Genomic DNA, 27,280 nt, shown 5'->3' with positions numbered 1-27,280 from the left:
CTGTCCGGACCCCGCTCGCCCTATTCTCTTCGCTCTTCCTCCTCCTCCTCCTCCTCCTCCTCCTCCCGCACAGTGCTTGCCTGTTCGTCGTGGCCACAGGTGGCCTCCCAGCCTCTCTGCATGTCGCGTGCCCAGGCTTAAGTCTGCACCCGGGAGAAGGACATTCTCGCCCTCGCGTTGCAGGGAGCGTGTTGAGAGTCTCCACTGTGACGAGGGTCAGACCCTGATCGTGTCTGACCCTGGCTGTCGCTGGCGGGGTGGAGGGAAGTTCCCAGAGAAGGTGGGTCGTGGGGCACAGCCAGGGCTCCGGGTGAGCTGGGGTTTGGCATCCTGGAGTTCGGTTTGATTTGGGAAATGAGAGTCTTCAGTGTCCTGAAAGGTGCGCGTGTGCGCCCCCGTGTGCATGTATGTATGTATGTATGTATGTATAAATGCACCCTCGGTCCTGGAACATTGGAAAGCACCCAGCCCTGCCCGGGACCCTTTTCCAGAGGGATATGCTACCCCCCGGGTCTGTAGGTCTCTGAGTGTGATCTCCGTCCAGATCTTGGAAAGGTGCCCCTCTGTCTTTTTTTAAAAAAAAATGTTTAGTGCAGCAGGTAGGGCGTTTGCCTTGCATGCGGCCGACCCGGGTTCGATTCCTCCGCCCCTCTCAGAGAGCCTGGCAAGCTACTGAGAGTATCCTGCCCGCATGGCAGAGCCCGGCAAGCTCCCCGTGGCATATTCGATATGCCAAACATGGTAACAACAAGTCCTACAATGGAGATGTTACTGATGCCCGTTCCAGCAAATTGATGAACAACGGGAGGACAGTGTTACAGTGCTATTAAAAGTTGTTCACAATGGGGGCTGGAGCGATAGCACAGCGGGGAGGGCGTTTGCCTTGCACGCAGCTGACCCGGGTTCGATTCCCAGCATCCCATATGGTCCCCTGAGCACCGCCAGGAGTAATCTCTGAGTGCATGAACCAGAAGTAACCCCTGTGCATCGCCAGGTGTGACGCAAAAAAAAAAAAAAAAGTTGTTCACAACGATTTATTACATTTAATAGCCCCAACACCAATCCTGGCACCATTACACCTTCCCACCGCTACTTTGAATTTTCCCACCCCCACCCAAGCCTTCCCCAAAGCAGGTCCTACATAGTTTATTCTGTATTCCGGGAACACCTGTAAAAGTGATTCGAGATCGCCCCAAAAGCCTTCGTCCCTCTCGAGAGCCCGGCAAGCCACCGAAGGTATTCCCACCCGCTTGACAGAGCCTGGCAAGCTCCCCGTGGCGTATTTGATATGCCAAAAACAGTAACAAAAACGGGCCTCATTCCCCTGACACTGAAAGAGCGTCCAATGCGGCAGCGTTGGGAAGGACGAGTAAGGAGAGGCTGCTAAAAATCTCAGGGCTGGGGGGGGGCGAATGGAGAAATTACTGGCGCCTGCTCGAGCAACTCAGTGAACAACGGGAGGACAGGTGATACCGGTTGTGAATATTCCACCAAAAATCCAAAAAAGTTTCCTTAGAGGAAACTTAAAAGTGTGAGAGTGTTGTGTCTCACCCTGGAGCCAGCGAGGGTTACTAACACCTTGCTACTACAGGTTGAGCCTTTGTGTGCTAATTTTCTTTGTTTTTCTGATTGGGATGAGGTCAGTTGCCCTTCCACTTTATACCCCGTTAGATGTGGTGTGCCGCTGTCGCTTTCGGTACATCAGTGGCGGAGAGTTTGAGACGGCGCCTGGCCAGGTGGCCCCCGTTAGTGAGTGGGCGGTGGGTGCTGTATCTGCACCCTGAGCTGCCGGCGGAAACTCCGTCTCCTGTAGCCTGGGCGTGAATGGCAGGATTGGGAAATCCCTGAGCAGCGTCAGGGGTCTGTGGGTTCTGAGACGGGGCTCTGCTCCCGGGGCCCGAACACCCCAAAGGAGCTTCCACCCCCCCCCCCACCTTTTCTCCCCGCTAATCTCTGGTTCCCGGGAATGTCGTTCTGCTTCAGGGACAGCTTCCTCGAACCCCTGGCACCGCTGTCATTCTCTCCGTTTTTACTGCGTTCTGTTAAGGTTTTGCAGTTCCCCTGACCTGATCTGGCTTGAGTTTTGAATTAAAGCATAATCAGTGTTTTGGGTTTTCACCAGAAACAGCATCTTGTTGGAACGACAAGAACTAGCGTCGGTTTTGGTTTAAGAGAAACCGTTTTCATAGCCTTGTAAAAGCCGCGCCGGTGTCCTTCCGGCTGAAAGTGATCTTTTTTTGAGTGAGAAATTTAAACACTTGGATGTGTTCACATGCATCCGGATAGAGTGGCGAGTTCTTTTGATAGTTTCTTTCTGCTAATGCACGGGCATTTCGATAGTTTCTTTCTTCTGGCCGGACATGGCTTCGGGTAGGGGACACAGACCTGCACCGTCAGAGCCGCAGGCGTGGTGGGAAGGGACCGTGTGGGCGCAGGCCTGCAGCCAGGGGCCCAGACACCCCAAAGGAGCTTCATCTCCCCACCCCTCTTTTCTCCCCACTGACCTCTGGTTCCCGGGAATTAGGTGGGCTCCGTCATCCCTGCTGGGATGGGGCGCTTCTGTGTCTTGGGAGGAATCTGTGCCGGGTTGGGGCAACATCTGACAGTTCTTGGGACCGTGCAGTGCAGTTCCAGAGGCTCCGGGCTTTACACTCTTGCTCAGCAAGACCGCTCGCCCCCAAGGACCCTCCTGGGAATGGGCCCAACCCAGCCCAGCCACACAGATGTTGCTGGCGAACAGACCGGGCCGCTGCTCTTGAAACCAGCTCCACAGGTTGGTCCTGCGGCTGCGCCAAGGAGGCCAGGTGGTTCCCTACCCCATCTTATCTCTCAGCTTATTATTATTATTATTATTATTATTATTTGCTTTTTTGGTCACTCCTGGTGATGCACTCTTGGCTCTGCACTCAGGAATTCCTCCTGGCGGTGCTCAGGGGACCCTATGGGATGCTGGGAATCGAACCCGGGTCGGCTGCGTGCAAGGCAAACACCCTCCCCGCTGTGCGTTTACTCTCTGTAAAGATACTACCCCTCCCCCCTCAGTGAGTTATTGGTAAATGGTACTTTTTTCGATTTATTATCGATTATGTCATTTGTTCCGTGTCTGGGATGTTTCAGCATTTTTGCCCCTTCACAGTGTGGGTCTCACAGACGGAACCGCCTGCTAGAATCCCCCTAACGCCTGTAGCGAGCTGAGCTCACGCATCTCTACGGCGTTGGCTCTGCAGGAGGGCAGCACCTCCGAATACAAATGACGCTAAATGTTGCATTAAATAAGACCTTGTGAATGGTGTGAAGCGTTCTTGTTTTTATGCCTCGGGGCTTGCTCCTGTCTCCACGCTCAGGGGTCACTCCTGGTGGTGCTGACTCTGTCGGGGGTGCCGGGGTCCAGCCCTGGCGGGCTTGCGCGAGCAGACACCTCCCGTACCATCTGCCCCCCCAGATGCCTCCTGCGGATGCCCGCAGAGTAACCCGTGTTCTTTCTTTTGTTGTACGGGGGGGGGGAATAAAGTGCAAACTTCACATTGAGGCTGGTGAGAGAGTGATTTTTAATATGAAACCATTGCTTTTAGAATAATCATGGGCCAGACTGGCAAGAAATCTGAGAAGGGACCAGTTTGTTGGCGGAAGCGTGTAAAATCCGAGTATATGCGACTGCGGCAGCTCAAGAGGTTCAGGCGGGCTGATGAAGTCAAGGTACACTTTGTCCTCCGTGCACTGCCCGAGCCCATCAGGGTCTCCCAGCCCCCCCAGCCCACGCGTGCGCGCGCAGTCCACATCCTGCGTCCAGTGCTCCCGGCCTCGGTGCGGGCGACTCCGCAGCGGGAGATGGTGACCTTAATAAAGCACTCCCCACTACGCGCACGCCAGAGGAGGACGCTTCTTGGGTTATTCTCTTTTGGGGGTATTGGGGACCACACCCGGCTCCAGGCTCTGCGCTCAGGAATCACTCCTGGCGGTGCTCAGGGCACCCTGCCGGATGCCGGGGGTCGAACCCAGGTTGGCCGCGTGCAAAATGCGCCTTCCTCCGGCCCCTGGGTTTTGGTTTTGTGTTTATAAAGGACTTGTGATTTTTGTTTCCCTTTTTCGGGGGTCATGATGTGTTGTGCCCGGGGGCTTGGGAGCTGGTCCTGGAGTTGCTTGGCAGCCCTGGAGTTTCAGGGGCCAAACCTCGGACCCCAGAGTGCAGAATAGCAAGTGAGCCCTCGGGTCGTGCGGCTGTGATTTTTTTTTTTTTTAAACCCAGAATTTCCTGAGCGCGGGAGTAATTTCCTGTTCCTTGTCCACGCTCACAGCGATCTCGGGTTTCTGGGCGCTGGAGCCGGACCCCTTGGGCCCGTCACTGCCCGGGGAAGCGGCCGAGCAGCCAAGGACGCACCAGACCCGCAATGAACGCTCTCTTCTCTCTCTCTTCCCAAAGAGCATGTTTAGCTCGAACCGCCAGAAAATCGTGGAGAGGACGGAGATCTTGAACCAGGAGTGGAAGCAGCGAAGGATCCAGCCCGTGCACATCCTGACTTCCGTGAGCTCATTGCGCGGGACCAGGGAGGTTGGTTCACTCGCGCGCTGGAGTCTTGGCAGCGCGTCTCGGGCCGTGGAGTGGCGGTGGCTCCCGGCGGGGCCTCTCCCCGCGGGGGTTTTCTTACTGTGCAGCTGCTAGGGACCCTTGGTTCTCGCGATTCCCTGGGCAGTGTGGAGAACAGGCTTTCCCCGTGATGCCTGACTGAAAAAAAAAAAAAAACAAAAAAGAAAACCCTGACTTGGAATTCCTCTTAACGCCCTCATCAGATCACTAATAGAACAAAGCTTCCTGACTCAGTTATGTTTTCACTCCCTCGTGTGGATTCACCACGATGAAAACAAATTTTTTTTTTTTTGGTGTGTGTGTGTGTGACATTCATACTCATGACTGACGTTTTTCAAACTCTCAGGCTCACTATGAGGAGTTTTAAATTGGTTTCAAGTGATTGGTTTCTTTTTGTGGCATTTTCTGAGTTGGGTAAGTCTCGGTCACTTAAAGACTTTGTATTTTCTTTTTTTTTTTTTTTGCTTTTTGGATCACACCCGGTGATGCTCAGGGGGTTCCTCCTTGCTCTGCACTCAGGAATCACCCCTGGCGGTGCTCAGGGGACCATATGGGATGCTGGGAATCGAACCCGGGTTGGCCGTGTGCAAGGCAAATGCCCTACCCGCTGTGCTATTGCTCCAGCCCCAAGACTTTTGTATTTTCAAGGGAAGGCAATGCTGTTCTTAGCATCTGGAATCAACTAGTACACGAAAGTAGCGGCAGCGAGAGGAAAAAGAAAGCCGTAGAAGTGACTGGAACTCGGGGCTCACCAGGCCCATCCATGTGCACGGGATGTGGGGATGAACCCCCCCAGGCCCACCCTCCAAAAAAGAGAGGAAGGGAACAGAGATTTCAGCTGTATAGAAAGAAGCCAGCGGTAGATCTGGTTGAAGCACTGTAAAAGACGGCATGGAACACAGAACACAGAACCTAGAACACAGACCACAGAACCTAGAACATGAGTTGAGCAGAGACGCAGGGAAAGTCATGGGTCAGGCCAGGCGGGGCTCTGTGAGCCCCGGGTTCTTCTCCAGAGCAAAAGGAGAAGGTGGTTTGGAGGGGCTTGCCCTGCATCTGAGATGAAGATTTCTCAGTTGAAACGTGGAATCTCCTGAACACTGAAGTTTGTTCTAAAAAATAACGTTCACCGAGCAGTGATTTCCCCGTCCCCCCTCCCCATTTGTGTGGTAACGGTCAAGCCGTATTTCCTTACCGATCTGAGATCTTGAGTGTGTCCAGTACGCAGCCTTGTCCGCTGTGGGCGTGAGCTTCAGACTTTGCGTTTGATGGTGGCTTGGGTGGTTTTTTATGACTTGGGACGATTCTTACTCATTTGTCAACTCCGTTGCTGACTGGAGTTACATAAATGTGTGTCACATGCAAATTCCTTCCTCTTTGTCCGGGACGGAGGGCCTAGTCAGTGTCGGAGGTAAAATGGTGATTCAGTGTACCAAGGGTGAGAGGGATTCTTTTCTGTGCTGTCACTGTGTTTTCAAAAGTGGTCGTCCTTTTTTTTTTTTTTTATTAGTGAAACACCATGAGGCACAGTTGTAGATTTACAATTTTTTTGTGCTTGGGTTTCAATTATACAACGATCAAATACCCATCCCTCCACCAGTGCCCATTTTCCACCACCATGGATAATATCCCTCCCACCCCCATCCCTCCCATCCCACCCTGCCTCTGTGGCAGGGCAATCCCCTGTGTTCTCTCTCTCCTTTTGGGTGTTGTGGTCTGCAAAAGAGGCTTTGAGTGGCAAACATGTTCAGTCCATAGTCTACTTTCCACATTCATCTCCCCTCCTGGGAGGATCCTCTAAACACCCTTAAAAGTGGTCATACTTTTTAGAAAGCTTTGTCTAGTGACCGTAGGGAAATTTTGAGGTGAAGGGGGGAAAAAAAACTCTTCCCCCCCCCCCCCTTTGGAGGAATAAATTTCAGCATTTTGGGGACGTAAAGCAGAGACACGTAGATTTGTTCTTTCTGGATTACACCCAGCGGTGCTCAGGGATTACTCCAGGCTCTGTGCTTAGGCCGCTGCCCCTGGCAGTACCCGGGGATCAAACCCGGGTCTCCTGCATGCAACGCAAACGCCAAACTCGCGGTACTTTCTCTTCAATCCCCAGAATTCTAATTTTTCTACCAGTTATAGTTCTCAAAATGCACTGCATCAATTTCTGGTGTGGAGATGGGTACTCTGCACAAATTACCTCGTGGTAGTTCATGGTGTGTTAATGCCTTTTCCCTCCTCTCCAGCAAGGAAATTGAGCCTTCCAAGAGTTGTCGGTTTGCTTGCTCTAATGATCTGATGTAGGCCCCTGAGTACATTTTGCTCAGATGCATTAAGGAATGAGTAAAGTTCATTATTTATGTAGAAATTGAATTGTTCATAATACAGTTTTAGTCATAAATCTGAGTATAATTTATCTACAAATGGTTCTTTAATAGCAGAATTTTTTTTTTTCAAATGGAGAGAAAAATTCATTGCATGTAAGGGTCTTTATTGTAAGTTTATGTGAAAGCAAATCAGCATTTTAATAAGTCAGAATTGCTTTCTGAACGGACCCTACTAAGGTTGAATAATCAATTTTTACCAGATGGGAGGAGGAACGGAGGGGACCAGACCCCGAACTTTCATTTTGGCCACACCCAGCGGAACGCAGGGCTTCCTCCCGCCCCGGGAATCACTCCTGGTGGGCTCAGAGGCCCATATGGGGTCTGGGGGGCGTTGAACCGGGGTTGGCCGCGTGCAAGGCAGGCGCCCTCCCCGCTGTTCATTGCTCCGTGCAGGAATTCCCGTTCTGATGCGTCCGGCTCTGGCTGGTGAAGTCGCTAGCTTTTGAGGGACTCTTCGTGGCAGATTCTGCTTCAAGCGATTCAGCTTTTACGCTGCCAGGCTCCAGGCTCCACCCTCGCCCCCCAAAAAAACAAGCAAACCAGCAAAACCCCAAAACGCATCCTCTTTGACTTGGAAGCTGAAGGGTTATGCGGTTTGCGATAAACATGTTGGTGGGTGTGGGCGCAGGACCTGAAGGCTCCCTCCTCGCCTCTCCTACCCCCCTACCTGACCTCTGTCTGCCGTTTCCCGAAGTTTCTTACCTGCTGGGGCCTGAAGTGGGTCAGAGGTAGCCGCACGAGGAAGAGCCTGTTTGGCAGAGCTGTTGGGGCCGGCCTTTGGCTGCCGGGGACTCCCGTCGCCCGTGCTCACATCCCCTGGGGCGGGGGCTCTCGGCTTTCCCGGGGGTCTTCCAGGCAGGGCTGCAGGAGGCCGCGTGCTTGCATGAGGGGGTCCCTTGGGGGGCCCGGTCTCGGGTGCACCCGAGTCTCCTTCTGGACTGGAGGATGTTTCCGAGCTGAGGTGCCGGCCGCCCGCCCCGCCCACCTGCCGTTTCCCTGTTGAACGGGCTTCCGGACAGACGGTGTCTGTCTGTCCAGGACATACGGTGTCCGGTGGTGCTTTCTGCAGTGCTTCTGACTTCCAGAAGGAAGGGGTTCCGTCGGGCATCAGCGTGGCCTGCGGGAGCCGTGAGGGCGCCTCCCGCCCCAGAAGGACGCCCCTCGCGCCTGCTTTTCAGCTGGAAGGCAGGAGCCGGCTGAGGAGTCACTCGTGACTCTAGTGCCCGTCCTCTTGGTCCCTTTGTCCCGTTTCCCGGCTGGGAGAACCACAGGCCGCTTCCTCCTCCCTTGCCGTTTCTTCCCGTCAGTCTGTTCCTGGGTAGAGACCCGGAGCCTGGCTGGTGGGGGGGGCGGAGGTGGTCATCTCAGGGTTGACTCCTGCCTCTGTGCTCAGGGATTGGGGTCCCCCGGAGCAGCCGTTAGTGCCGTCTCTGCGGTGTGAGTGTGGCGCGGCTGTGGACCCCCACCGGCCCTCCCGCCTCCCCCGGCCACTGCCCTCCCTCCCCTCCCGCCCTCACTCTGCCCCGTCCGACGGACTTGGCTTCTCAGGGGCGGTTCCGGTTCTCCTTCTAGCCTGGTTCTGAACCCACGTCCGAGCTCGGGCTTCTCTGAACTCGGGGCTCTGCCTCTCTTGCTCACCCTCGGCCGTCCGCGGTCGGGCACTGAGAGGTCGGGACGGTCCTCGCAGCCGCAGGTCTGAACCGGCTGCATCTCTGCCTCTCCCCGTTCCCGTCTCCCGAGAGGACGCCAGCACGAACCCACGACCCCCCTGCCCATGCGTCCCGCTAGCGCTGCTGGGGCTGCTCCCGTCTCGGGGCGTCCCACCGTGCGAGGGGGCGCCCGCCTCCCAAGGGCAGCGGTGCAGAACGTGGTGGTGACGTGCAGTGGCGTGCGTGGCGCTTAGTGGGTGTGTTAATTTCTCTCCCTTCCCTGCAGCCTACTCACCTGCTCTTCCCTCCGGTTTTCCATGCCCCAGTTTCCCCCTGGGACCAGCCTCCTGCCGCCCGCCTCGGCGTGGTGGTGTGCTCCTGCCGCTCCCCTGGGCCAGCCGCGCAGCCGCTTGGTTCCAGCTGGTCCATGTAAGTGTCTCCGCCAGGCACCCGGTACTTAGTAGGCTGTTTGCCAGTAGGCTGTTTTCTCGGGGAATGTAGCGTCCTTGACGGCCCTCCCTCGGCGGCAAGGCCTGTGCCCGCTGCAGTGTCCGGCAGTGTCCGACCCCCCCCCCCCCCCCCCCCCGCCAAGTGGAACGCGATAGGCATCCTGGAGTCTGGGACCCGGGACCAGCCAGGTAAAATCAGGCCCCAGGAGTGTCTGTCATCCTGAGGGCAGAATCCTCCCCCCAACACCCAGAGGCAGGCAACTGGACGAGCCCAACTGTCAAGGACGGTACATTTCCAAAGAAAGGAAGAGTCCCTGCTGGGAGACTGGGACTTCCGCGCCGCTTTCCCGTTGGGATCAAGAGTTCCCGGGCTCGCGTGCTGTTTCCCGCGTGGCAGAACACGTGGCGCTCAGGGGCTTCTGTTTCTGGCGCAGTGCTCTTGGTCGCCCTCCGCTGAGGCGCGTGAGGACGGCCGTGGGGTCCGACTAGTAGTTTGTTTTGTCAGGTGCCGCTCCCTCGGGGGTGCCGGGACACGGGCAGCCTTGTCCTCAGACTTCGTGACTCTCTCCCTCCACTGAGGGAAACAGTGGGGGACCCCACTGTGCCGGCGTGGGCCGTGCGAGGGGCCTGCCCTGGTCACGCCCGGGCTACCAGGCGCAGCCTGGCGCTCTCTGCATCCCGTTCTGCTTGGGAAGGAGTGGGGGAGGGTCGAGATGGCAGGGGCAGGTGACGGCCGAGGGAGTGGGCGGGTCAGGCACTCACCAGGGCTGAGCCCTGAGCACCGCCAGGACCGAGCCCTGAGCACCACCAGGGCTGGCACACAAACCTCCAAAGCTGTGCAGAGTCACTTGCTGAAGGACACAGCACCCGCCCGGCACCGTCAGGAACGCGGCAGCCCCTGCCCAGGCCCCTGGTCCTGCGGGAAGTGAAGTGACCCGCACAGGGCCAGCAGCTGCTCGGTGCCGTGATTGTGGCCTCTCCCTGCTGCCCGAGGGCCAGCACGGGGGCCAGCACGGGGGCAGCAGGGGACGAGGAGGGCTCAGCCTGTGCTCCTGAGGTCGGGGAAGCAGGTCCGAGGCTCGAGGGCAGCACGGTCATTCTCCCTCCCGCTGCCTGTGGCCCTCCTGGCCGCAGGGACGGACTCGGCCGGGCCCTGGGAGCCTGCAGTACCGTGCGCGCCGCCCCGGCTTGGGGCTCTCCTGCCATTCGCGTGGGCTGTTACCTGCGTCCTCACTGACGGGAGATGCTGATGCCACGTGCAGGATGTTAGAGCAGGTTCTGGAGGCCTGGGGAGTGGTGGTGTGTGGAAAGGGGGGCTCCTGCCGGGCCCGGAGCTCCCGACGCCTTGTTGGTTTGCCGGAGGACAGCACCTCAGGGTGCTTGGGTGGTGGGAATGTGCTCTGGGACGGGATGCGGGTGCGAGCCGGACGCCGCTCGGCCTTGGCCTCTCACCTGTGACCTGGACCCCAGGAGTCTTCCCACCTTAGTGCTCAGGAAGGACTCGAGATCGAACGGCGCAGAGCACAGGGCAAGCGTTTCGTGGTCTCGGTTCTTAACTTTAGAGATCGTACGTTTTACCGTCGGTTGAGTTGCTGCGAGTCTCCGACGGGGCCCTGGAGACCCAGACCTTCCTTACCCTCGGCGGGTGTGTCTCTTCTGAGGATACCCTCCAGGGGTGGTGGAGGTTCTTGAAAGAGAATCTTAAGAGGGGGAAGGGGTGACCTAACGCGTGTCCTGATTCTCAGTAAGACGGAAGCCGCGTGCTCGGTCTAGGTACGTGATTGCTCCGCACACATGAGGGATCAGAAAATGCAAGCGTTGAGCCAGGAACGTTATAGCGGAAGCACTGAACGGTTGATCTGAGATCAGCTGACAGGCAGGTCTGATTTGCCAATAACTGGTAAGTACGGGAGCTCGGAGGCCTTGGAAGATCGGTGCATCCCGGAACTTTGCCGTCGAGAGGAGAGACCCCGTTTTCACGAACTTTTTCCTGTACGAAGCAAACCCTTCTGAGATGATTTACGAGGCAGCATCCGTTCATGATGGAGTTACGAGGTCTGATAGAGTGACACGGCTGAAAGTGTGGCTGTGTTCTGACGCGCCCGTTGTGCTCCCGTTGCAGTGCTCCGTGACGAGTGAGTTTGATTTCCCGGCGCAGATCATCCCTCTGAAGACGCTGAACGCCGTCGCCTCGGTGCCCATCATGTATTCCTGGTCCCCCCTGCAGCAGAATTTTATGGTACGCGAATGCGCCGTCTGCCTATTTGGTGATGACATTAAGAAAGAAGTCAGATTCTTTCCTTTTTGCTTTTTTTTGGTGGGGGGGAGGAGGTCACTCCTGGCGGTGCTCAGGGGACCATATGGGATGCTGGGAATCGAACCCGGGTTGGCCGCATGCAAGGCAAACGCCCTACCCGCTGTGCTATCGCTCCAGCCCCTTTTCCTTTTTGTTTTGAGGATGCTCAGGGCTGACTCCTGACTCTCCACTCAGGAATCACTCCCGGGGGTGGGGGTGCATCAGGGGTGTTGAGAATGGAACCCAGGTCAGCTGCGTACAAGGCAAGCGCTTTCCTGCTGTACTCTGGCTTCTGACTTTATTATTTTTTTAAAAATGGTTTTGATTGTTTGACCCCTGGAGAGTTCAGAGTTTTTTTTTTTTTCCCTTTTTTGGGTCACACCTGGTGATGCTCAGCTCATTCATGGCTCATGCATTCAGGAATTACTCCTGGCGTTGCTGGGGGGAGGGGGGTGGGTGGGGGATGATGTGGGATGCTGCGAATCGAATCCGGGTCGGCCACATGCAAGGCAAGCGTCCTCCCCACTGTGCTATGGATAGCTTCAGCCCCCAGAGAGGGTTTTAAGATAGATGTTCTGTTTCTGTTAAAGTTGCTTTGGAATTTGGATAGACTCACGTCGCTTCTGTGTGGATCGCACTGGATATACTGCCCTTGACTTAATCACTCCATTCTTCACTCTGGGATTGTTTACTTCCCTCCCTCCCTCCCTCCCTCCCTCCCTCCCCCAACCTTACCTCCCACCCTTCACCTTTGTGGTTTTCCCTGTACAAGTATTTTATCTCCTTGGTACCTTGGTCCCAAAGTACTGTTTCTTTTCTGGTGCTAATGTAACATGCTTTTTGTCCCTCCCCGCTTGCTCCTGTGACTGGTCATGCTGAATCTTTTGACTTTGTGTCCTGCTGGCTTGCTCTGCCTGCTTTGACACCTCGGTCTTCCCGTCTGCCTTCCACTAGTAACTTGTTCGCTACGCGATGGTTTTATCTGGTTTTTCTTCTGACTTCTTGACTTATCTCTGTTCTCTCCTCCATTTTACTGAGTTCTGCGCCAGTCTTTATTTTCCTTGTCACCTGGATTTACTTTTTTCCGTGTGTGTGTGTGTGTGTGTGTGTGTGTGTGTGTGTGTGTGTATGTGTGTGTGCGCGCACATGGAGTCCCTCCTGCTGGTGTTCAGGGGATCAGGTGGGTGTCTCCGAGCTGAGTGACCCTTGCACCCCAGCACTGCTAGAGGCCATGAAAGTCCACAGTTGTTCCTTAGGTCATTTGTGGAGTCTTCAAAAGGCAGACCTCAAATATTTTGTAACTGCAAAGCACTGTGCGTTTTTAAGTCTTGACCCAGGCATTTAGAGAACCGTAGTATAAGAACTTATGCTAGTTTTGAAAGGAAACTGTTTGGTGTTGTCAAAGATCATTAAGAAATACTCATGCATCTTACTGGTCACTGATGAAGGCACATTTGGCAGACGGCTTTTGTTATTAGTTTATTTTGGACTTTTGGGCTACGCCGGGCGCTACCTGACTCCAGGATCTTGGGTCACTGCTCAGGGAGCGGCCTTCTGGGGGCTGAACAGTGGGGCCCCCCACCCCCCACCCCCCACCCCGTCTCCCTGTCACCCCTCAGACCGTCTCTGTTAGGCCTAGGAAGTGTTTTGTGAAGCAGAGTTTGTGTGGATACAGTTTGGAACAGAAAATACCCAAACCGTCACCGAGTTTCAGTTTCTTCCTCATAAGTCCACCCTGGATCTTCGAAGTGGAGCTCGTGAGACACCAGAGCTGTTCGCTTGTGAGGGAGCCTGAATCCGAAGAGGTCGGTTCTTTCGAGTGTAGATTTTAGTTTTGTGCCTCACTGGCATGTTTTCTTCCCCCTCGGTGGGGGTGGTGTGCCGTCGGGGCTAACCCGGTGGTCCCGGCCAGACACCTCATGAACCTCCCGTCTGTCACTTGTCCCCACAGGCTGTTTCCCCCCGGGGCCCTGCTCGATCGGGCCTTCCTTCCTCCCGGTGGTCTCCTTACATACCTGTTTCGGACTGCGTCAGCTCTCACTGCTAAGCTTTTGGGGGCCACACTCAGCAGGGCTCAGGACTTTGGGCTCTGCCTTTAGGGGTCACCCGTGGCAGGCTCAGGGGACCCTCTGGGATCTGGGGCTCGTACCAGGTCGACTGCGGACAAGTCACGGCCCTCCCCGCTGTACTGTCACACGGTCCCAAGTGGTTTCCTTAAGAAACTTGGATAGAGATTTCTTTCTTTTTTTTTTTTGCTTTTTGCTTTTTGGGTCACACCCAGCAATGCTCAGGGGTTCCTCCTGGCTCTGCACTCAGGAATCACCCCTGGCGGTGCTCGGGGGACCATATGGGATGCTGGGAATCGAACCTGGGCTGGCCGCGTGCAAGGCAAACGCCCCACCCGCTGTGCTATTGCTCCAGCCCCCGGATAGGGATTTCTTTATTTTTTGAACCTTTGTGTTTTTCTTTGGCTCTACCCACTATACTATCTCTCTGACCCTTTTTAGTGAAGAATTTCTGCCTCCCACCAATGACTTTTTGTGTTCCTTTTACTCTTTGTTGAGGTTTTTTTTTTTTGGGGGGGGGTGCATCACAGGCAGTGCTCAGGGGACCGAGCTCAGGGCTCTGCCTGGCTCCAGCCCCTCAGCCCTGCCCCGGCCTCCCTTTCTCTCCGGTGCCCTCGGAGGCTGGGGTCTGAGCCCCTCCTCTCCCGGAGCTGGCCTTACGCACATTGATAGGCTCTGTCTGTCTGGAAATCACTTGTTCGTGGAGACTGTTACTCTTTTGTGCTCGATGCTAAATTCGTTTGGTATAAACTGTAACCAGACCATTGGAGGCGCCCTAGAATTTTATTATGTTGATTATGTTTTGATAATTCAGTTGTCTAGTGAGATTTCGCAATTTCTCGTGTAATAGGTAGGGTTCTTTTTTTTTTTTTTTTTTTTTTTAATTTAAGGGCCAGAGAGGTAGCGGAGTGGGTAGGGTACTTGCCTTGCACACAGCTGACCTGGGTTTGATCCCCGCTAACCCTGTATGGTTCCCCGAGCTCTGCCAGGAGTAATTTGTGAGCGTTGCTGGCAGTTCTGGAAGGTCTGTCATGCTGGTGTGCTCAGGGGTGACCTCTGGAGGTGACCTCTGCCTGTCAGATTAGTGATCCGTCACCAAGCCTGGTGCCCTCCAGATTTTCTCATAGAGTTCCTGGGAGAGAGAAGCTTTTTCTCTCTCACCTGGAGAGTTCCTGCCTGTAATTTAGACAGAGCAGAAACACTTACTTTTCCTTTGGGGTCACACCCAGCGATGCTCATGGGTGCTTGGGGGCCATATGGGATGTCAGGGACCCAACTCGGCAGACGCCCGCCCCACTGTACTATCTGTCTGGCCACAGAAGCATCTGCTTCAGGAAAACATTTTATTTATATTATGTTGATTGAGAAATACTGTGGTGGGGCCGGAGTGATAGCATAGCGGGTAGGGTGTTTGCCTTGCACGCGGCCGACCTGGGTTCAATTCCCGGCATCCCATACGGTCCCCCAAGCACCGCCAGGAATAATTCCTGAGTGCAGAGCCAGGAATAACCCCTGAGCATCGCTGGGTGTGACCCAAAAAGAAAAAAAAAAAAAGAAATACTGTGGTCCCTCGGCTAATCCTGCGTTGTTTAATATTTTTAAAACTTTAGGTCGAAGATGAAACTGTTTTACATAATATTCCTTACATGGGGGATGAAGTTTTAGACCAGGACGGAACTTTCATTGAAGAACTAATCAAAAATTACGATGGAAAAGTACACGGGGATCGAGGTGAGCTGCATGTTTGTTTTCTTGTCTGAAGAGGGGGCCAGATGTCAGCGTGAGGCGTGTGTTGGGCTCTGGGCTGCGGTGGCCTCAGCCTCGGGCCTGCCGTGGGCAGCGTGCCCTTTCAAGAGAGCGGGGTTTGCCCGCTGCCCCGGGCCTCCGTGAATCGGAGAATTGTGCAGCTGCCGGAGAACTCCGTGTGGTTGGTTAGAAAAAATGGCCACTTGGGGAACTTGTTTCTACCTTCTCTTGTGTTTTGTGCCGAGTGACTCCCCGCAGGGCCCGTGGCCCGATGGGGGCCTGGCCCTTTCGCATGTCTGCAGACCTTATCAGAGCTTTCAGTCCTCTGTTTCTGTGCCACACCAGTGATGCTCAGGGTCACTCCTGCTCAGGGGACCATATCGGATGCCAGGGATCAAACATGTGAGGCTGATGCCCTCCCCATTGTACTATCCTTCTGGCCTCAAGAGCTTTTTTTTTTTTTTTTTTTTTGCTTTTTGGGTCACACAGCGATGCTCAGGGGTTACTTCTGGCTCTTCACTCAGGAATCACTCCTGACGGTGCTCGGGGGACCATATGGGATGTTGGGAATTGAACCCAGATTGGCCACGTGCAAGGCAAACGCCCTCCCCGCTGTGCTATTGCTCCAGCCCCTGGTCCCAAGAGCTTTTAATTTTCAATCCAAACAAAATTTTTTAATGCATGCGGATTCCCCCCCCCCCCCAGTTTTTGTTTTCTGTTTATTATTTATTATTAATTTATTTTAAAATTTATTAGCTTATTATTTTTCATTACATTTTTATTTATTTTTTATTATTTTTTTTTTGCTTTTGGGGTCACATCCAGTGGTGCACAGGGATTACTCCTGGCTCATGCACTCAGGAATTACTCCTGGGGGTGCTCAGGGGACCATATGGGGTGCTGGGAATAGAACCCGGGTCGGCCGCATGCAGGGCAAACGTCCTACAAACACCCTACCCGCTGTGCTATTGCTCCAGCCCCAAGTCATTAAATTTTTAATGATCTATTTTTCCCTTTTTTTTTTTTTTGAGAGGGGTCTCACCCAGCGATGTCCAGGGGCTATCCTTGGCTCTTCACTTAGGAATTGGGACAGAGTGATGTTGGGATTGAACCAGAGTGGGCTGTGTGCATGGCCAGCGCCCTCCCCGCTGTGTGTCCTCCGGCTCCATGGTGATTATTTTTGGGAGTAACCTTAGTTCCGTTTGGGCCCTCAAAGCCTTTATGCTTAAAAAATAACGCTTCCTGTCGCACCTGAAGTCCTGACTGGAATCACAGTTCCTGTGTTTGGATCTTTTTCTTGTTTTTGGATCACCCCAGATGTCCTCCGGGCCTACTCTGTGCTCAGCAGTTACCCCTGATGGTTCTCAGAAAGCATTTTGGGTACTGGGGATCAAGCCCCGGTCAGCGCGTGCAGGGCAGTGTCTGGCGTGTTCCCCTCTCGCCCTGGCCCCCGGGAGAGACTGCACGTCCAGCCGAAACAGTACTGAAGCCAGGCTTGGCATTTGTTGTGATTTGCTGGCCCGTTGAAAACTCCTGGTCATAGAAAATGCCTCAGAATCCAGCACAATCTAGGGATTGGGACTGTCACTGTCACTGTCCTCCCGTTGTTCATCCAGTTGCTCGAGCGGGCCCAGTAACGTCTCCATCGTGACACTTGTTACTGTGTTTGGCATATCGAATATGTCACGGGGAGCTTGCCAGGCTTTGCTGTGCAGGCGAGATACTCCTGGGAGCTTGTCGGGCTCTCCGAGAGGGGCGGAGGAATCGAACTCGGGTTGGCCAGGTCGGCCGCGTGCAAGGCAAACGCCCTACCCACTGTGCCATCACTCCAGCCCAGGGATTGGAAATCCTTTGAAAACATTATTTGTGGAGAACAACGGATGGGGGATTGTCCTTTGATGAGAAAGACCGAGGTATATACTTCCCTGGTTTGGAGGGATACTGAGGCCGCAGTGGTCGGAGAGAAATGGAAGGAGTTGGGGGTCGGCCCTGCTCGGGCCCCCTGAACATGGCCCCTCCCGCTGGTCCGTGAGTGAGGAGGCCCAGCCCCGACGGCTGTCCGTTCTGCCACGTGGCATTCCTGTACAGACGCGTCTCATGTTGACAGTGTCTGACTTGATGCATTTCAGAATGTGGGTTTATAAACGATGAGATTTTCGTGGAGCTGGTGAACGCGCTCAGTCAGTACAATGACGACGATGAGGAGGAGGACGACGACGGAGACGAGCCCGATGAAAGAGAGGACAAGCAGAAGGCGCTGGAGGAGAGCCGCGCGGGTACGTGAGCTCGACGGGTGGCCGCCCCAAGCCCCGGTGCGGACGGGCCCGTGGCCTTGAGATGCGGTGCGGGGGGACCCCAGGGAACGCAGAGCTGGTTTCTGCGATGGGAGGGAGCTGTTCTTTGGATTTGCCGCCCGAAGAAAAGGGACTCGGGGCTTGTTTACTTGCATTCTTCAAAACTCACCTTTGCTTTTTTTTTTGGGGGGGGGTCACACCCGGTAATGCAAGGGGTTACTCCTGGCTCATGCACTCAGGAATCACTCCTGGTGGTGCTCGGGGGACCATATGGGATGCTGGGGATCGAACCCGGGAATCGGCCGCGTGCAAGGCAAACGCCCTACTCGCTGTGCTATCGCTCCAGCCCCCCAAAATTCACCTTTGTCTTTGCTTGTTTAGATAAAGAAAGCCGCCCCCCTCGGAAATTTCCTTCGGATAAAATTTTTGAAGCCATTTCCTCAATGTTTCCAGATAAAGGCACAGCAGAAGAACTCAAAGAAAAGTAAGAATTGTTCTTCTGAGTTGTTTTTTTCCAGGGCCAAGCGGCCCCAGACATAGTAAGAATGGAAGTTGGTTTTGTTTCATCTAACACCAGGTATCGAAGCCCTGGGTGTGCAGGTGGGGTTTTGTACTCTGAAAAGCAGCTGCTAGAGAAGATAACATGTGTTTGCAGTGACATCCGAGAAAATCTCTCTGAGCCGTCTTAGGAATCTCAGCTCAGTGGAGGTCACCTAAACTAGATGATATTCATAATATATCTGAATTAGAGCCAGAATTGATTGGCCACGTGCCATGCTTAATGGCTCATGTAAATGAGAATTGTGATTTCTTTTTGCTTTTTGGGTCTTACCCAGAGATGCTCAGGAGTGACTCCTGGCTCTGCACTCAGGAATTACTCCTGACGGTGCTCAGGGGACCCTATGGGATGCTGGGAATTGAACCCGGGTCGGCCGAGCGCAAGGCAAATGCCCTACCCACTGTGCCCTGAAAATTGTGATCTTCTATGTTTGAGGACAGATACGTCCAGCAAAGCCTTCGAGAAACTTGACTTTCAGGGACTGTTCTGCCTTGCCTGACGCACCCTGTTCTCGGTCACTGCCAGGTACAAGGAGCTCACAGAGCAGCAGCTGCCGGGGGCCCTGCCCCCCGAGTGCACCCCGAACATCGATGGGCCCAACGCCAGATCCGTTCAGCGGGAGCAGAGCCTGCACTCGTTCCACACGCTTTTCTGTAGGCGCTGTTTTAAGTACGACTGCTTCCTGCATCGTAAGTGCGGCCCGCCGCTCTCCCGGGGTGGCGGTTTTTACGGGCAGGATCCATGGCTGAGTTGAGTCAATTGTTTTAGGTCAGATCACAACACAGGCAGGGATCAGAGCTTCGGGGTTGGCATCTGCAATTTGTTGCTTGAGGCAGGCGTGTGTGTGTGTGTGTGTGTGTGTGTGAGAGAGAGAGAGAGAGAGAGAGAGAGAGGGAGAGAGGGAGAGAGAGAGATGTGTCTCTCTCTCCTGCTGCTTGGGTGAGGGGTCAGGATTTCCCCCCATGATTCTGATTAGCCCATTTCATAAATGAGAACACGCTGGACCCAGTGCAGAATTTTGCCGACACTGATGGGCAAAATTTTATTTTGTCTTTGCTTTTTGGGTCACACCCGGCGATGCACAGGGGTTACTCCTGGCTCTGTGCTCAGGAATTACTCCTGGTGGTGCTCGGGGGACCCTATAGGATGCTATAGGGATTTTCTCCAACCTTCTTACTTATTAAACTTGAAATAGATTGATAATGTGTTTCAGATAATGTTTTCTAATACCTACTTAAGCCTTAGGTCCCTTATTCTGGGACTCTACAATAGTCAGCATGTTTTGTGTTTTGCTGACTGGAACCTCAGTCATAAGTTTTTTCATTAGTGCAGTGTGGGATTAAGGACGCTTTTGGTGGGAGACTCACATTGGTGAGTCTGTGGCTGATATTGGACATAGCATGTCTAAAAAAGTACTTTTTTTTCTTGCTATTTTTATACCTTTTATTTTCATAAAGTAGTCACAATAGTTCATTGCAGATCATATTCAAACACCCACTTCACCAGCGAGCATCTTCCCACCACAATAAGAGGGAGGTGTGTGAAGGTTGAATTTCATTCTGGAGCCATTTAAGCCCATATTTAAGAGAATACAAGCAAGTATGTAAAAACCAAACCAATGTCTGCTACTTGAGGTATATCGGTGGGCTGGAGTATAAGAGGTCGGGTGGCCACGAATGTGGCCGCGCACTCCAGGTGATACTGCACTGCTCTCTCCCGGGAGCTTTTTTTTATAGTCTCTGGATCTTGGCTGTTGATGAGATAAGTAAAAGTACTTTCAGACTTTAAAGGTGCCTTTGGACAGCGTATGTTGATTTTTCCTTCAAGCAAAATAATGGAGTGTCCTGTTAGTCTGGTTCTGAGTAAGAGCCATCTAGGTGGGGGGTTGGGGGCAGGTGAGGGTCACACCTAGCTGTGTTCAGGGCCACCCCAGGGGGCGGGGGAGGGTGGTACTATATGGTGCCAGCACCGGGCAGGGCAAGTGTCTGTACCCTCGACTCTCAGGCTGCGTTTCTTTGTAATTTAAGTGAGGGTCTGGTTTGTGTTTTGGGTCCCATCCTGCAGTGCTTGGGGCTTATTCCGGGCTCTGCACTCAGGGATCACTCCTGGCGGCGCTCAGGGCCATGTGGGGTGTCCAGGATCAAGTAGGGTCAGCTGTGTGCCAGGCAGACGTTCCCCTGCCACTGTCTCTCCACCCACCAAGTGTGATTCGGTTGTTCTTGTTTTGGGGCCACACCCAGTAGCTCTCAGGAGTCACCCCTGGCGTTGCTCGGGGGCCACATGGGGAGCCAGCATGGTGGGATCTGGGTCTGCCGTGCACGGCCAGCGTCCTTCCCACTGGGCTCTCTATCCAGCACGGCGATTTCTTTTTTCTTCTTGCATCTTGGGTGATGCTCAGGGGTTACTCCTGGCTGTGCACTCAGGAATTACTCCTGGCGGTGCTCAGGAACTCAGGTCCGGCCACGTGCAAGGCAAACGTCCTCCTCACTGTGCTGTCGCTTCAGTGCCTGGCGTGGTGATTTCTAACCTCTGCAGCCAACAGGACACTGTAGCTCTGTAGGACCCTTCTCATGAGAGCAGGCGGTCTGACTGGTGGGGGCCACGCGTGGATCCTGGGGTGACAGCAAAGGCCCCGTCTGAAGAACGTTTTCTAGCCACGTTTCTGTGTTTCTGTGCATCCATCACCTTGTCAAGACCAGACCAAATCTCAGTAGCATTTGCCGTTTCTCTGATTGGGGGTAGGTGGTGTGATGCTTCCGGAAGCACAAAGGGAAAGTTCTGGATGTGGCCAGTGTTCGTGCGCTTTTCCCCGGCTCTCGGAGACTGGGAAAGTATCTGCCGTCGTCCCGGTCGTGTTTAGTGACCTGTCGCTTCTGTTGCAGCCTTCCACGCCACGCCCAACACCTACAAGCGCAAGAACACGGAAACCGCGCTGGACAACAAGGCCTGTGGGCCCCAGTGCTACCAGCACCTGGTAAGCCGGGGGCCTGCGCCCGAGGGGGACCCGTCCCGGCAGAGCTGCCCGCGCCCCCTAGCAGAGGGTCCTCATCTAGCCCCGTCCCCCGCTCTGCTCTGCGGCTCGTCCAGGGGGGCCCGGCCCATGGCTCCCCCGCCCCGCCCCGCCCCCCAGCCTGCCCTCTGGGCAGCTCACTAGGCCCCACCTGCTCGCGACCGAGTGCAGGAAAGGGCTTAGCTAGCGTCAGGTAGAGAAGCGGCTTTTCACGGCTACTATCTTATTTTTACCGTTTCCCCTCTTTGAACCAAGCCACTCGTACCTAGGAACTAAATGGGTAGATATTGCCTGTTGGATTTTGGACAGAAGATCAGTGAATGCAGCTGCGGAAGGTATCCTCTTTACGCACTTTGGTTTCTGTAGAACGGAGGCTAAGCTGTCGGCTGCTCTCACCCCGTCCCTCCCGCCCGCAGAGGCCCCGAGCGCACTGTTGGCCGCTGCTCCTCGGCCAGGGTCTGGGCCCCTCCCCGCTCTCACCCCGGCCCGACTGCCCGGCTCAGGGCGGGGCCGCCCCGCGCACACGGACAGCCCTGGGCGGCTGTGGGCGGCCCGTGTCACCTCTGCCGCCGCCACTGGGGGTGGTCGCTTGAGCCACTGTAGAGCCGAGTCCACCCATCCAGGCCCATCTGGTCACTGGCTTTTTGTAAAGATCCACTCCTCTGAGGGAGGCCACTCGGCCCCCCGAGGTCGCCGAGGGGCTGGCGACGTCCCGCCCTGCCCGGGAGACTCTGAGTCGCACCACGTGTCATGTGTCACGTCCCCACTCTGTGCTGGCGAGCAAACGCAGCATCTTGCGGCTCACCGTGGGCCCCGCGCCGTCACGGGAGCTGCGTCCCCTTCCCTGGCCGGCGGCCACAAACGCGCTTGATGTGGGGACGGCCGTCCCGGCCGGCGTCCCCATCCCGCGCGGCCTCGACTCGACGCTGCCCTTCTTTCCCTCGCAGGAGGGAGCCAAGGAGTTCGCCGCGGCCCTCACTGCCGAGCGCATCAAGACGCCGCCCAAGCGGCCCGGAGGCCGCCGGAGGGGACGGCTGCCCAACGCCAGCAGCCGGCCCAGCACGCCCACCATCAGCGTGCTGGAGTCCAAGGACACCGACAGTGACCGGGAGGCGGGCGCCGAGACGGGCGGGGAGAGCAACGACAAGGAGGAGGAGGAGAAGAAGGACGAGACGTCCAGCTCGTCCGGTGAGGCCCTGGGGGTGGGGGGCGGGACCCCGCCGTCCAGGGCCCCTGGGCCTGGTGTTGCTGGCGCTGCCCACCGGCCTCTGGGTTCCATTGCAGTCACCGTCCCTGGGGGGGGTGGTCACTTCTCAGAAGGGTATGCAGGGTCCTCTGCGTGTCCTGAGTCGTGGGCGGCTGGGCAGGGGCGGTTCAGTGCTGAGTGGCGGCGTCTGGCTGTCCCCAACCTGGCATGGGGAGTCTCCCCCCACGGTCTTGGGGGCGCATCCACCGGGCCCAGGGATCCCCGCTGGCCTTCTCTCCGCCCCAGCATCGGCCCGGCATCAGCCTTGACCGGTGCCGACTCCCCCCTGCAGAGGCCAATTCCCGCTGCCAGACGCCCATCAAGATGAAGCCCAACATCGAGCCCCCCGAGAACGTGGAGTGGAGCGGGGCCGAGGCCTCCATGTTCCGCGTGCTCATCGGCACCTACTACGACAACTTCTGCGCCATCGCCAGGCTGATTGGGACCAAGACCTGTCGCCAGGTGAGCGCTGCCCCGCCTGTGGGAGCAGGGGGTTCCTGTGGGGAGAGCGTGGGGGGGGGGTCTCAGCTAGGATCCCCGCGGGTAGAGCACTGTTGGGGGGCTCACCTGGGGTCCCTGGGGGGGATTGCACCGCTGGGGGGGGTGGTTCACCTGGGGTCCCTGGGGGGACTCTGGGCTCTCGGCAGCTGTGCTTCACCCAGGCCAGGGCTCATTTCTGGGTCCGAGAGGGAGTGAGCAATTAGTATGGTCAGCTGCGTGGAATGGGCCGGTTGGCCGGCCGGGGGCTGGGTGGTCCCGGGTGCTTCCGTGGGTGAGCTCCGGTCCCCTCGCCAGGTCTATGAGTTTCGAGTCAAGGAGTCCAGCATCATCGCTCCCGCGCCCGCCGAGGACGTGGACACGCCTCCACGGAAGAAGAAGAGGAAACACCGGTGAGCGGCCGGGCAGGCAGCAGGGGGCAGCGGGGGCAGAGGGGTCTTTGGAGCCCGGAGGCGCCGGCAGCTCTGCAGTTTCTGGGAACCCGGGAGGGGTCGGTTCCGCGTGCTGCCTGCGGTGCCTCCCGCGTGGGTGCCCTGCCCCGTGCTCCGTGCCGCGGACCCAGAGTCGTGCCGGGCAGGCTGGGCCGTGGGTGGGCGTCCTGCTCCCAGGGGGTGGGGTGGGGAACCCTGGGCCCCGATTCCAGTCCTGAGGGGTCGTCTGTCTGTCTCCTGCAGGCTGTGGGCCGCTCACTGCAGGAAGATCCAGCTGAAGAAGGGTGAGCGCCCGCCCCCTTGCCCCGGCCTCGCCCCGCCCATAGCCCCGCCCATAGCCCCGCCCACAACACTCGCCCCTCCCCATCCGCCCTTGCCCCGCCCCCTATCCACGCCCACCCCTTCCATCGCTCCGCCCCCTCGGCCCTTGGCCTGCTCACACGCCCCGCCCATCACACTCGCCCCGCCCTGTCCGCTCATCACCCCGCCCCTTGCCCCGCCCACCGCACTCGCACCTCCCCACTCGCCCTTGCCCCGCCCCTCGCACTCACCCGCCCCGCCCATCGCACTCGCCCCACCCCCTCACTCGCCACGCCCACCCCTGCCCCTCCCATTTGCCTTGCCCCGCCCCTCGCACTCGCCAGTGCACTCACCTTGCCCATCGCACTCGCCCCGCCCACCCTTCCACCACCACGCCCATCGCGCTCGCCACGCCCACCCGCCGTTGCCACGCCCCCTCACCCCGCCCGCCCGCCCCAGGCTGCTGCAGGGGCCGTGGGCCGAGCCTGACCCGGTTCCTCCCGCAGATGGTTCCTCCAACCACGTTTACAACTACCAGCCCTGCGACCACCCCCGGCAGCCCTGCGACAGCTCGTGCCCCTGCGTCATCGCCCAGAACTTCTGCGAGAAGTTCTGCCAGTGCAGCTCCGAGTGTAAGTCGGCGCCGGGGAGTGGCCCGGTGGGTCTCTGCCGAGGGTCCAGCTCGGCCACCGGGCGGGGGATCTGGCAGGCGCAGCCTCGCTCGGACTCGGGGATGGAGCCAGCGGGGACGGCTGTGGCGGGAGGGAATGCCGTGAAGCCCGGGGCGTCCCCGCACTCCTCTCCGTGTCTCTCTCTCTCTCCCCAGGCCAGAACCGCTTTCCCGGCTGCCGCTGCAAAGCCCAGTGCAACACCAAGCAGTGCCCCTGCTACCTGGCTGTCCGGGAGTGCGACCCCGACCTGTGCCTCACCTGCGGCGCCGCCGACCACTGGGACAGCAAGAATGTGTCCTGCAAGAACTGCAGTATCCAGCGTGGCTCCAAGAAGGTGGGCGGCAGGGCGGGCTCCCGGCTGTCCCGGCTGTGTGCAGAGCCCCTGGCCAGGCCAGGGCAGGTGCTGTCTCCTGGCTGTGTGCAGGGCCCCAGGCCAGGCTGGAGCGGGCGCTATCTCCCGGCTGAGTGCAGGGCCCCTTGCAGGCTGCCCGCGGTACCCTCGGTCAGGGCTCAGATGTGTCCCAGAAGTTCTGTAGTGGAGGGAGCCGGTGGCAGCCCTCTGGGCTGCCGTGTTCCTGGGGGTTGGCGGGTGTGGCAGCAGGAGGGACCCATTCTGGCGCTGATTCTGCTCTGTAGCTCTTTTGTTGAGTAACTGTGGAAACAGGCCAGCCAGGAGCCGCGGGGCAGACCGGGAACCAGCACCCAGTGGTGCTGGTGACCGAGCAGACCCGCCGGGTCTGTAGGTGGGTGATGAGCCTCTTGTGTTTGGTTTGGGCCCACACCTCCAGTGCCCGGGGACTGCCCGCTGTGAGCAGATGCCGAGCACTGTTGGGTCCATGGAAGGACCTCAGTGAGGGCTCCCACCCCCACCCACTCTCCCTCACCCTGAGGGACCACCCTCAAAAGCCCTCTACGTCACAGGGCACTGGCTGGCCCAGGGAAGGGCAGTGGGCCCCTACGGGCACCTGGGGTTTTGTCGGGAAACGACCCTGGGCACCTCCTCGAGGGGTCAGGCCCGGAGACACCAGACCCCGCTGTGGGGGCGGTTCTCAGCTGTGCTCTTCTTGGCTGGAGGCTTCACGGCGACTCCGCCCACAGGCCTCTCGCATCCTTTTCAGTTTAGCGTTTGTTTTTCCTCGGCAGCATCTATTGCTGGCGCCCTCAGACGTGGCCGGCTGGGGCATTTTCATCAAAGATCCTGTTCAGAAAAACGAATTCATCTCAGAATACTGTGGAGAGGTAAGGGCGGAGTGACCACTTAGGGGACGCGGCGCGTGGCCGCGGCCTCTCGTGCCGCCGGGGCAGGTGCCCTTGGTCTCGGGTCCTTTCCCTGGCGTGTCCTCTGGGTTGGGTTGAGCTGCGTGAGGGCTCGGGTAGCCCCACAGTGCACGCGCTGCCACCTTCAGCCTGGGACGAGCTCAGTAAAACCCACTGAGCTGAGCCCCAAGAGTCACCCTCTGCCGCCTCACCGTGCAGCGCGGGGCGGAAAGACCCCTGGCCCCCCAGTTCCTGGCGGTGTGCGTGTGTTTCCCGCTGGGCTGAGCCGGCTCCGCCACTGTCTCTCTGTCTGCGTCTCAGATTATTTCTCAAGACGAAGCGGACCGAAGAGGGAAAGTCTATGACAAGTACATGTGCAGCTTTCTCTTCAACTTGAACAACGGTGCGTGAGGGGCCGGAGTGCGGTACTCCGGGGCAGCCCCCGGCGTGGTCCATGCGGGGGGTCCTGGGCCCTGCGCTCGCGGGTGGTATGATCCAGAGACCCGACCTGCAGGATGGCCTTGGCCGGGCAGAGCGTGGCCGTGGTTCATTCAGCCTGTCCCTTGGTGCTGAAGCTGGCTGATGAGTTTCGGAGGCCAAGACCCCGAAGGATGGAGCCTGGTGGTCTTAGCTTTGCATGCCCAGGGGACCGCGCGGGATGCCGGGAGTTGGCCCTGTTCCGTGGCTCCCCTCCTGCTTTCAGAATTAACGCCGCGGCTGCCGGAGTCGCTCACTGACTTTTCTCTCCCCTTAGATTTTGTGGTGGATGCAACCCGCAAGGGGAACAAAATCCGTTTTGCGAATCATTCAGTGAATCCCAACTGCTATGCAAAAGGTGGGTGCCCGGCCCGGGGTTCCCTGACCCTGCTCCCTTCTGCCCGCGGCCGCTCACCCCTGTCTCCCCGCAGTCATGATGGTCAACGGCGACCACAGGATTGGGATCTTCGCCAAGAGAGCCATCCAGACCGGCGAGGAGCTCTTCTTCGATTACAGGTGGGGGGCGCGGGGCTGGGGGGCGCGGGCTGTCCCCGCTGGGTCCTCGGCCGCCGCGGGCCGGGCCCTGAGCGCCCTCCTCCTCCCGCCGCAGATACAGCCAGGCAGACGCGCTCAAGTACGTGGGCATCGAGAGAGAGATGGAGATGCCTTGACGCCAGCTACCTCCCCTCCTTTCCGGAACAGCTGCCTTAGCTTCAGGAACCTCGAGTACTGTAGAAAATGCAGTTTGAAATTCTGAAATTGACAAAGTACTGTAAGAATAATTTATAGTGATGAGTTTTCAAATCAACTTTTTATTGCCTTCTCAACCAGCTGCAAAGTGTTTTGTACCAAGTGAATTTTTTGCAATAATGCAGCGTGGTACTTTTTTCAACTTTGAATAAAGAATACTTGAACTTGTCGTCGGCGCGTCCTTCTTGCACGTCTGCGCGGGGGAACGGTGACAGGGAGCGTCTGCCGAGAAGTGGGGGGGTGGGGGGCGGGCTCTCCCACCCGTACCCCAGAACCTCCACATCCACAGGCTGGCAGATGGGGAGGGCGACACCTGAGCACCACTGGGTATGGCCCCAAATGAACAAAACGTGGGGAATTGTTTAAAAACATGTTTGAATCACTGTGAGATGCAGTTACCAAGCTATTCACAGTCATACAATGTTCCGGCATCTGCCCCTTGACCAATGGGCACCTCCCACCACCTCCTGCCCCTCACCTGCTGGCTGTAGGGTAACAATTGATTTGTCCTTTCTCCCTTGCCACAGGGAGCCTAGGTTTATCAGGTTACACCCATCAGAGTGCTCCCAAGTCACTCCCATTCCTTTGTTTACCTGTAACCACTTCTATGCTCTCTTC

General features: G+C 56.9%; 1 protein-coding gene across 2 annotated transcripts in view; it reads left to right on the top strand.

Moving 5' to 3' along the window:
- Positions 1-26,799, top strand: part of EZH2 (enhancer of zeste 2 polycomb repressive complex 2 subunit) — a 47,775-nt gene extending 20,976 nt beyond the window's left edge. Inside the window, exons 2-20 of one of the 2 annotated variants that reach the window (XM_056106797.1) lie at positions 3,573-3,696; positions 4,421-4,522; positions 11,184-11,300; positions 15,034-15,154; positions 17,299-17,445; positions 17,845-17,947; positions 18,548-18,711; positions 20,905-20,996; positions 21,980-22,220; positions 22,571-22,740; positions 23,074-23,168; positions 23,451-23,491; positions 24,014-24,139; positions 24,334-24,512; positions 25,322-25,417; positions 25,757-25,838; positions 26,190-26,270; positions 26,344-26,428; positions 26,523-26,799. In XM_056106797.1, coding sequence (XP_055962772.1) covers positions 3,580-3,696; positions 4,421-4,522; positions 11,184-11,300; positions 15,034-15,154; positions 17,299-17,445; positions 17,845-17,947; positions 18,548-18,711; positions 20,905-20,996; positions 21,980-22,220; positions 22,571-22,740; positions 23,074-23,168; positions 23,451-23,491; positions 24,014-24,139; positions 24,334-24,512; positions 25,322-25,417; positions 25,757-25,838; positions 26,190-26,270; positions 26,344-26,428; positions 26,523-26,583 — 2,220 coding nt within the window. In that variant the 5' untranslated portion in view covers positions 3,573-3,579 and the 3' untranslated portion in view covers positions 26,584-26,799. Of the gene's footprint in view, positions 1-3,572; positions 3,697-4,420; positions 4,550-11,183; positions 11,301-15,033; positions 15,155-17,298; positions 17,446-17,844; positions 17,948-18,547; positions 18,712-20,904; positions 20,997-21,979; positions 22,221-22,570; positions 22,741-23,073; positions 23,169-23,450; positions 23,492-24,013; positions 24,140-24,333; positions 24,513-25,321; positions 25,418-25,756; positions 25,839-26,189; positions 26,271-26,343; positions 26,429-26,522 lie in introns of both variants that reach the window. The other variant, XM_056106796.1, reaches the window with a different exon arrangement.
- Positions 26,800-27,280: the final 481 nt, after the last annotated feature.

This window comes from Sorex fumeus, unplaced genomic scaffold, assembly GCF_029834395.1.
Source record: "Sorex fumeus unplaced genomic scaffold, SorFum_2.1 ptg000143l, whole genome shotgun sequence".
Lineage (NCBI taxonomy): Eukaryota > Metazoa > Chordata > Mammalia > Eulipotyphla > Soricidae > Sorex > Sorex fumeus.
Note: the sequence above shows the minus strand (reverse complement) of the source record. Positions and strands in the feature narration are given on the sequence as shown.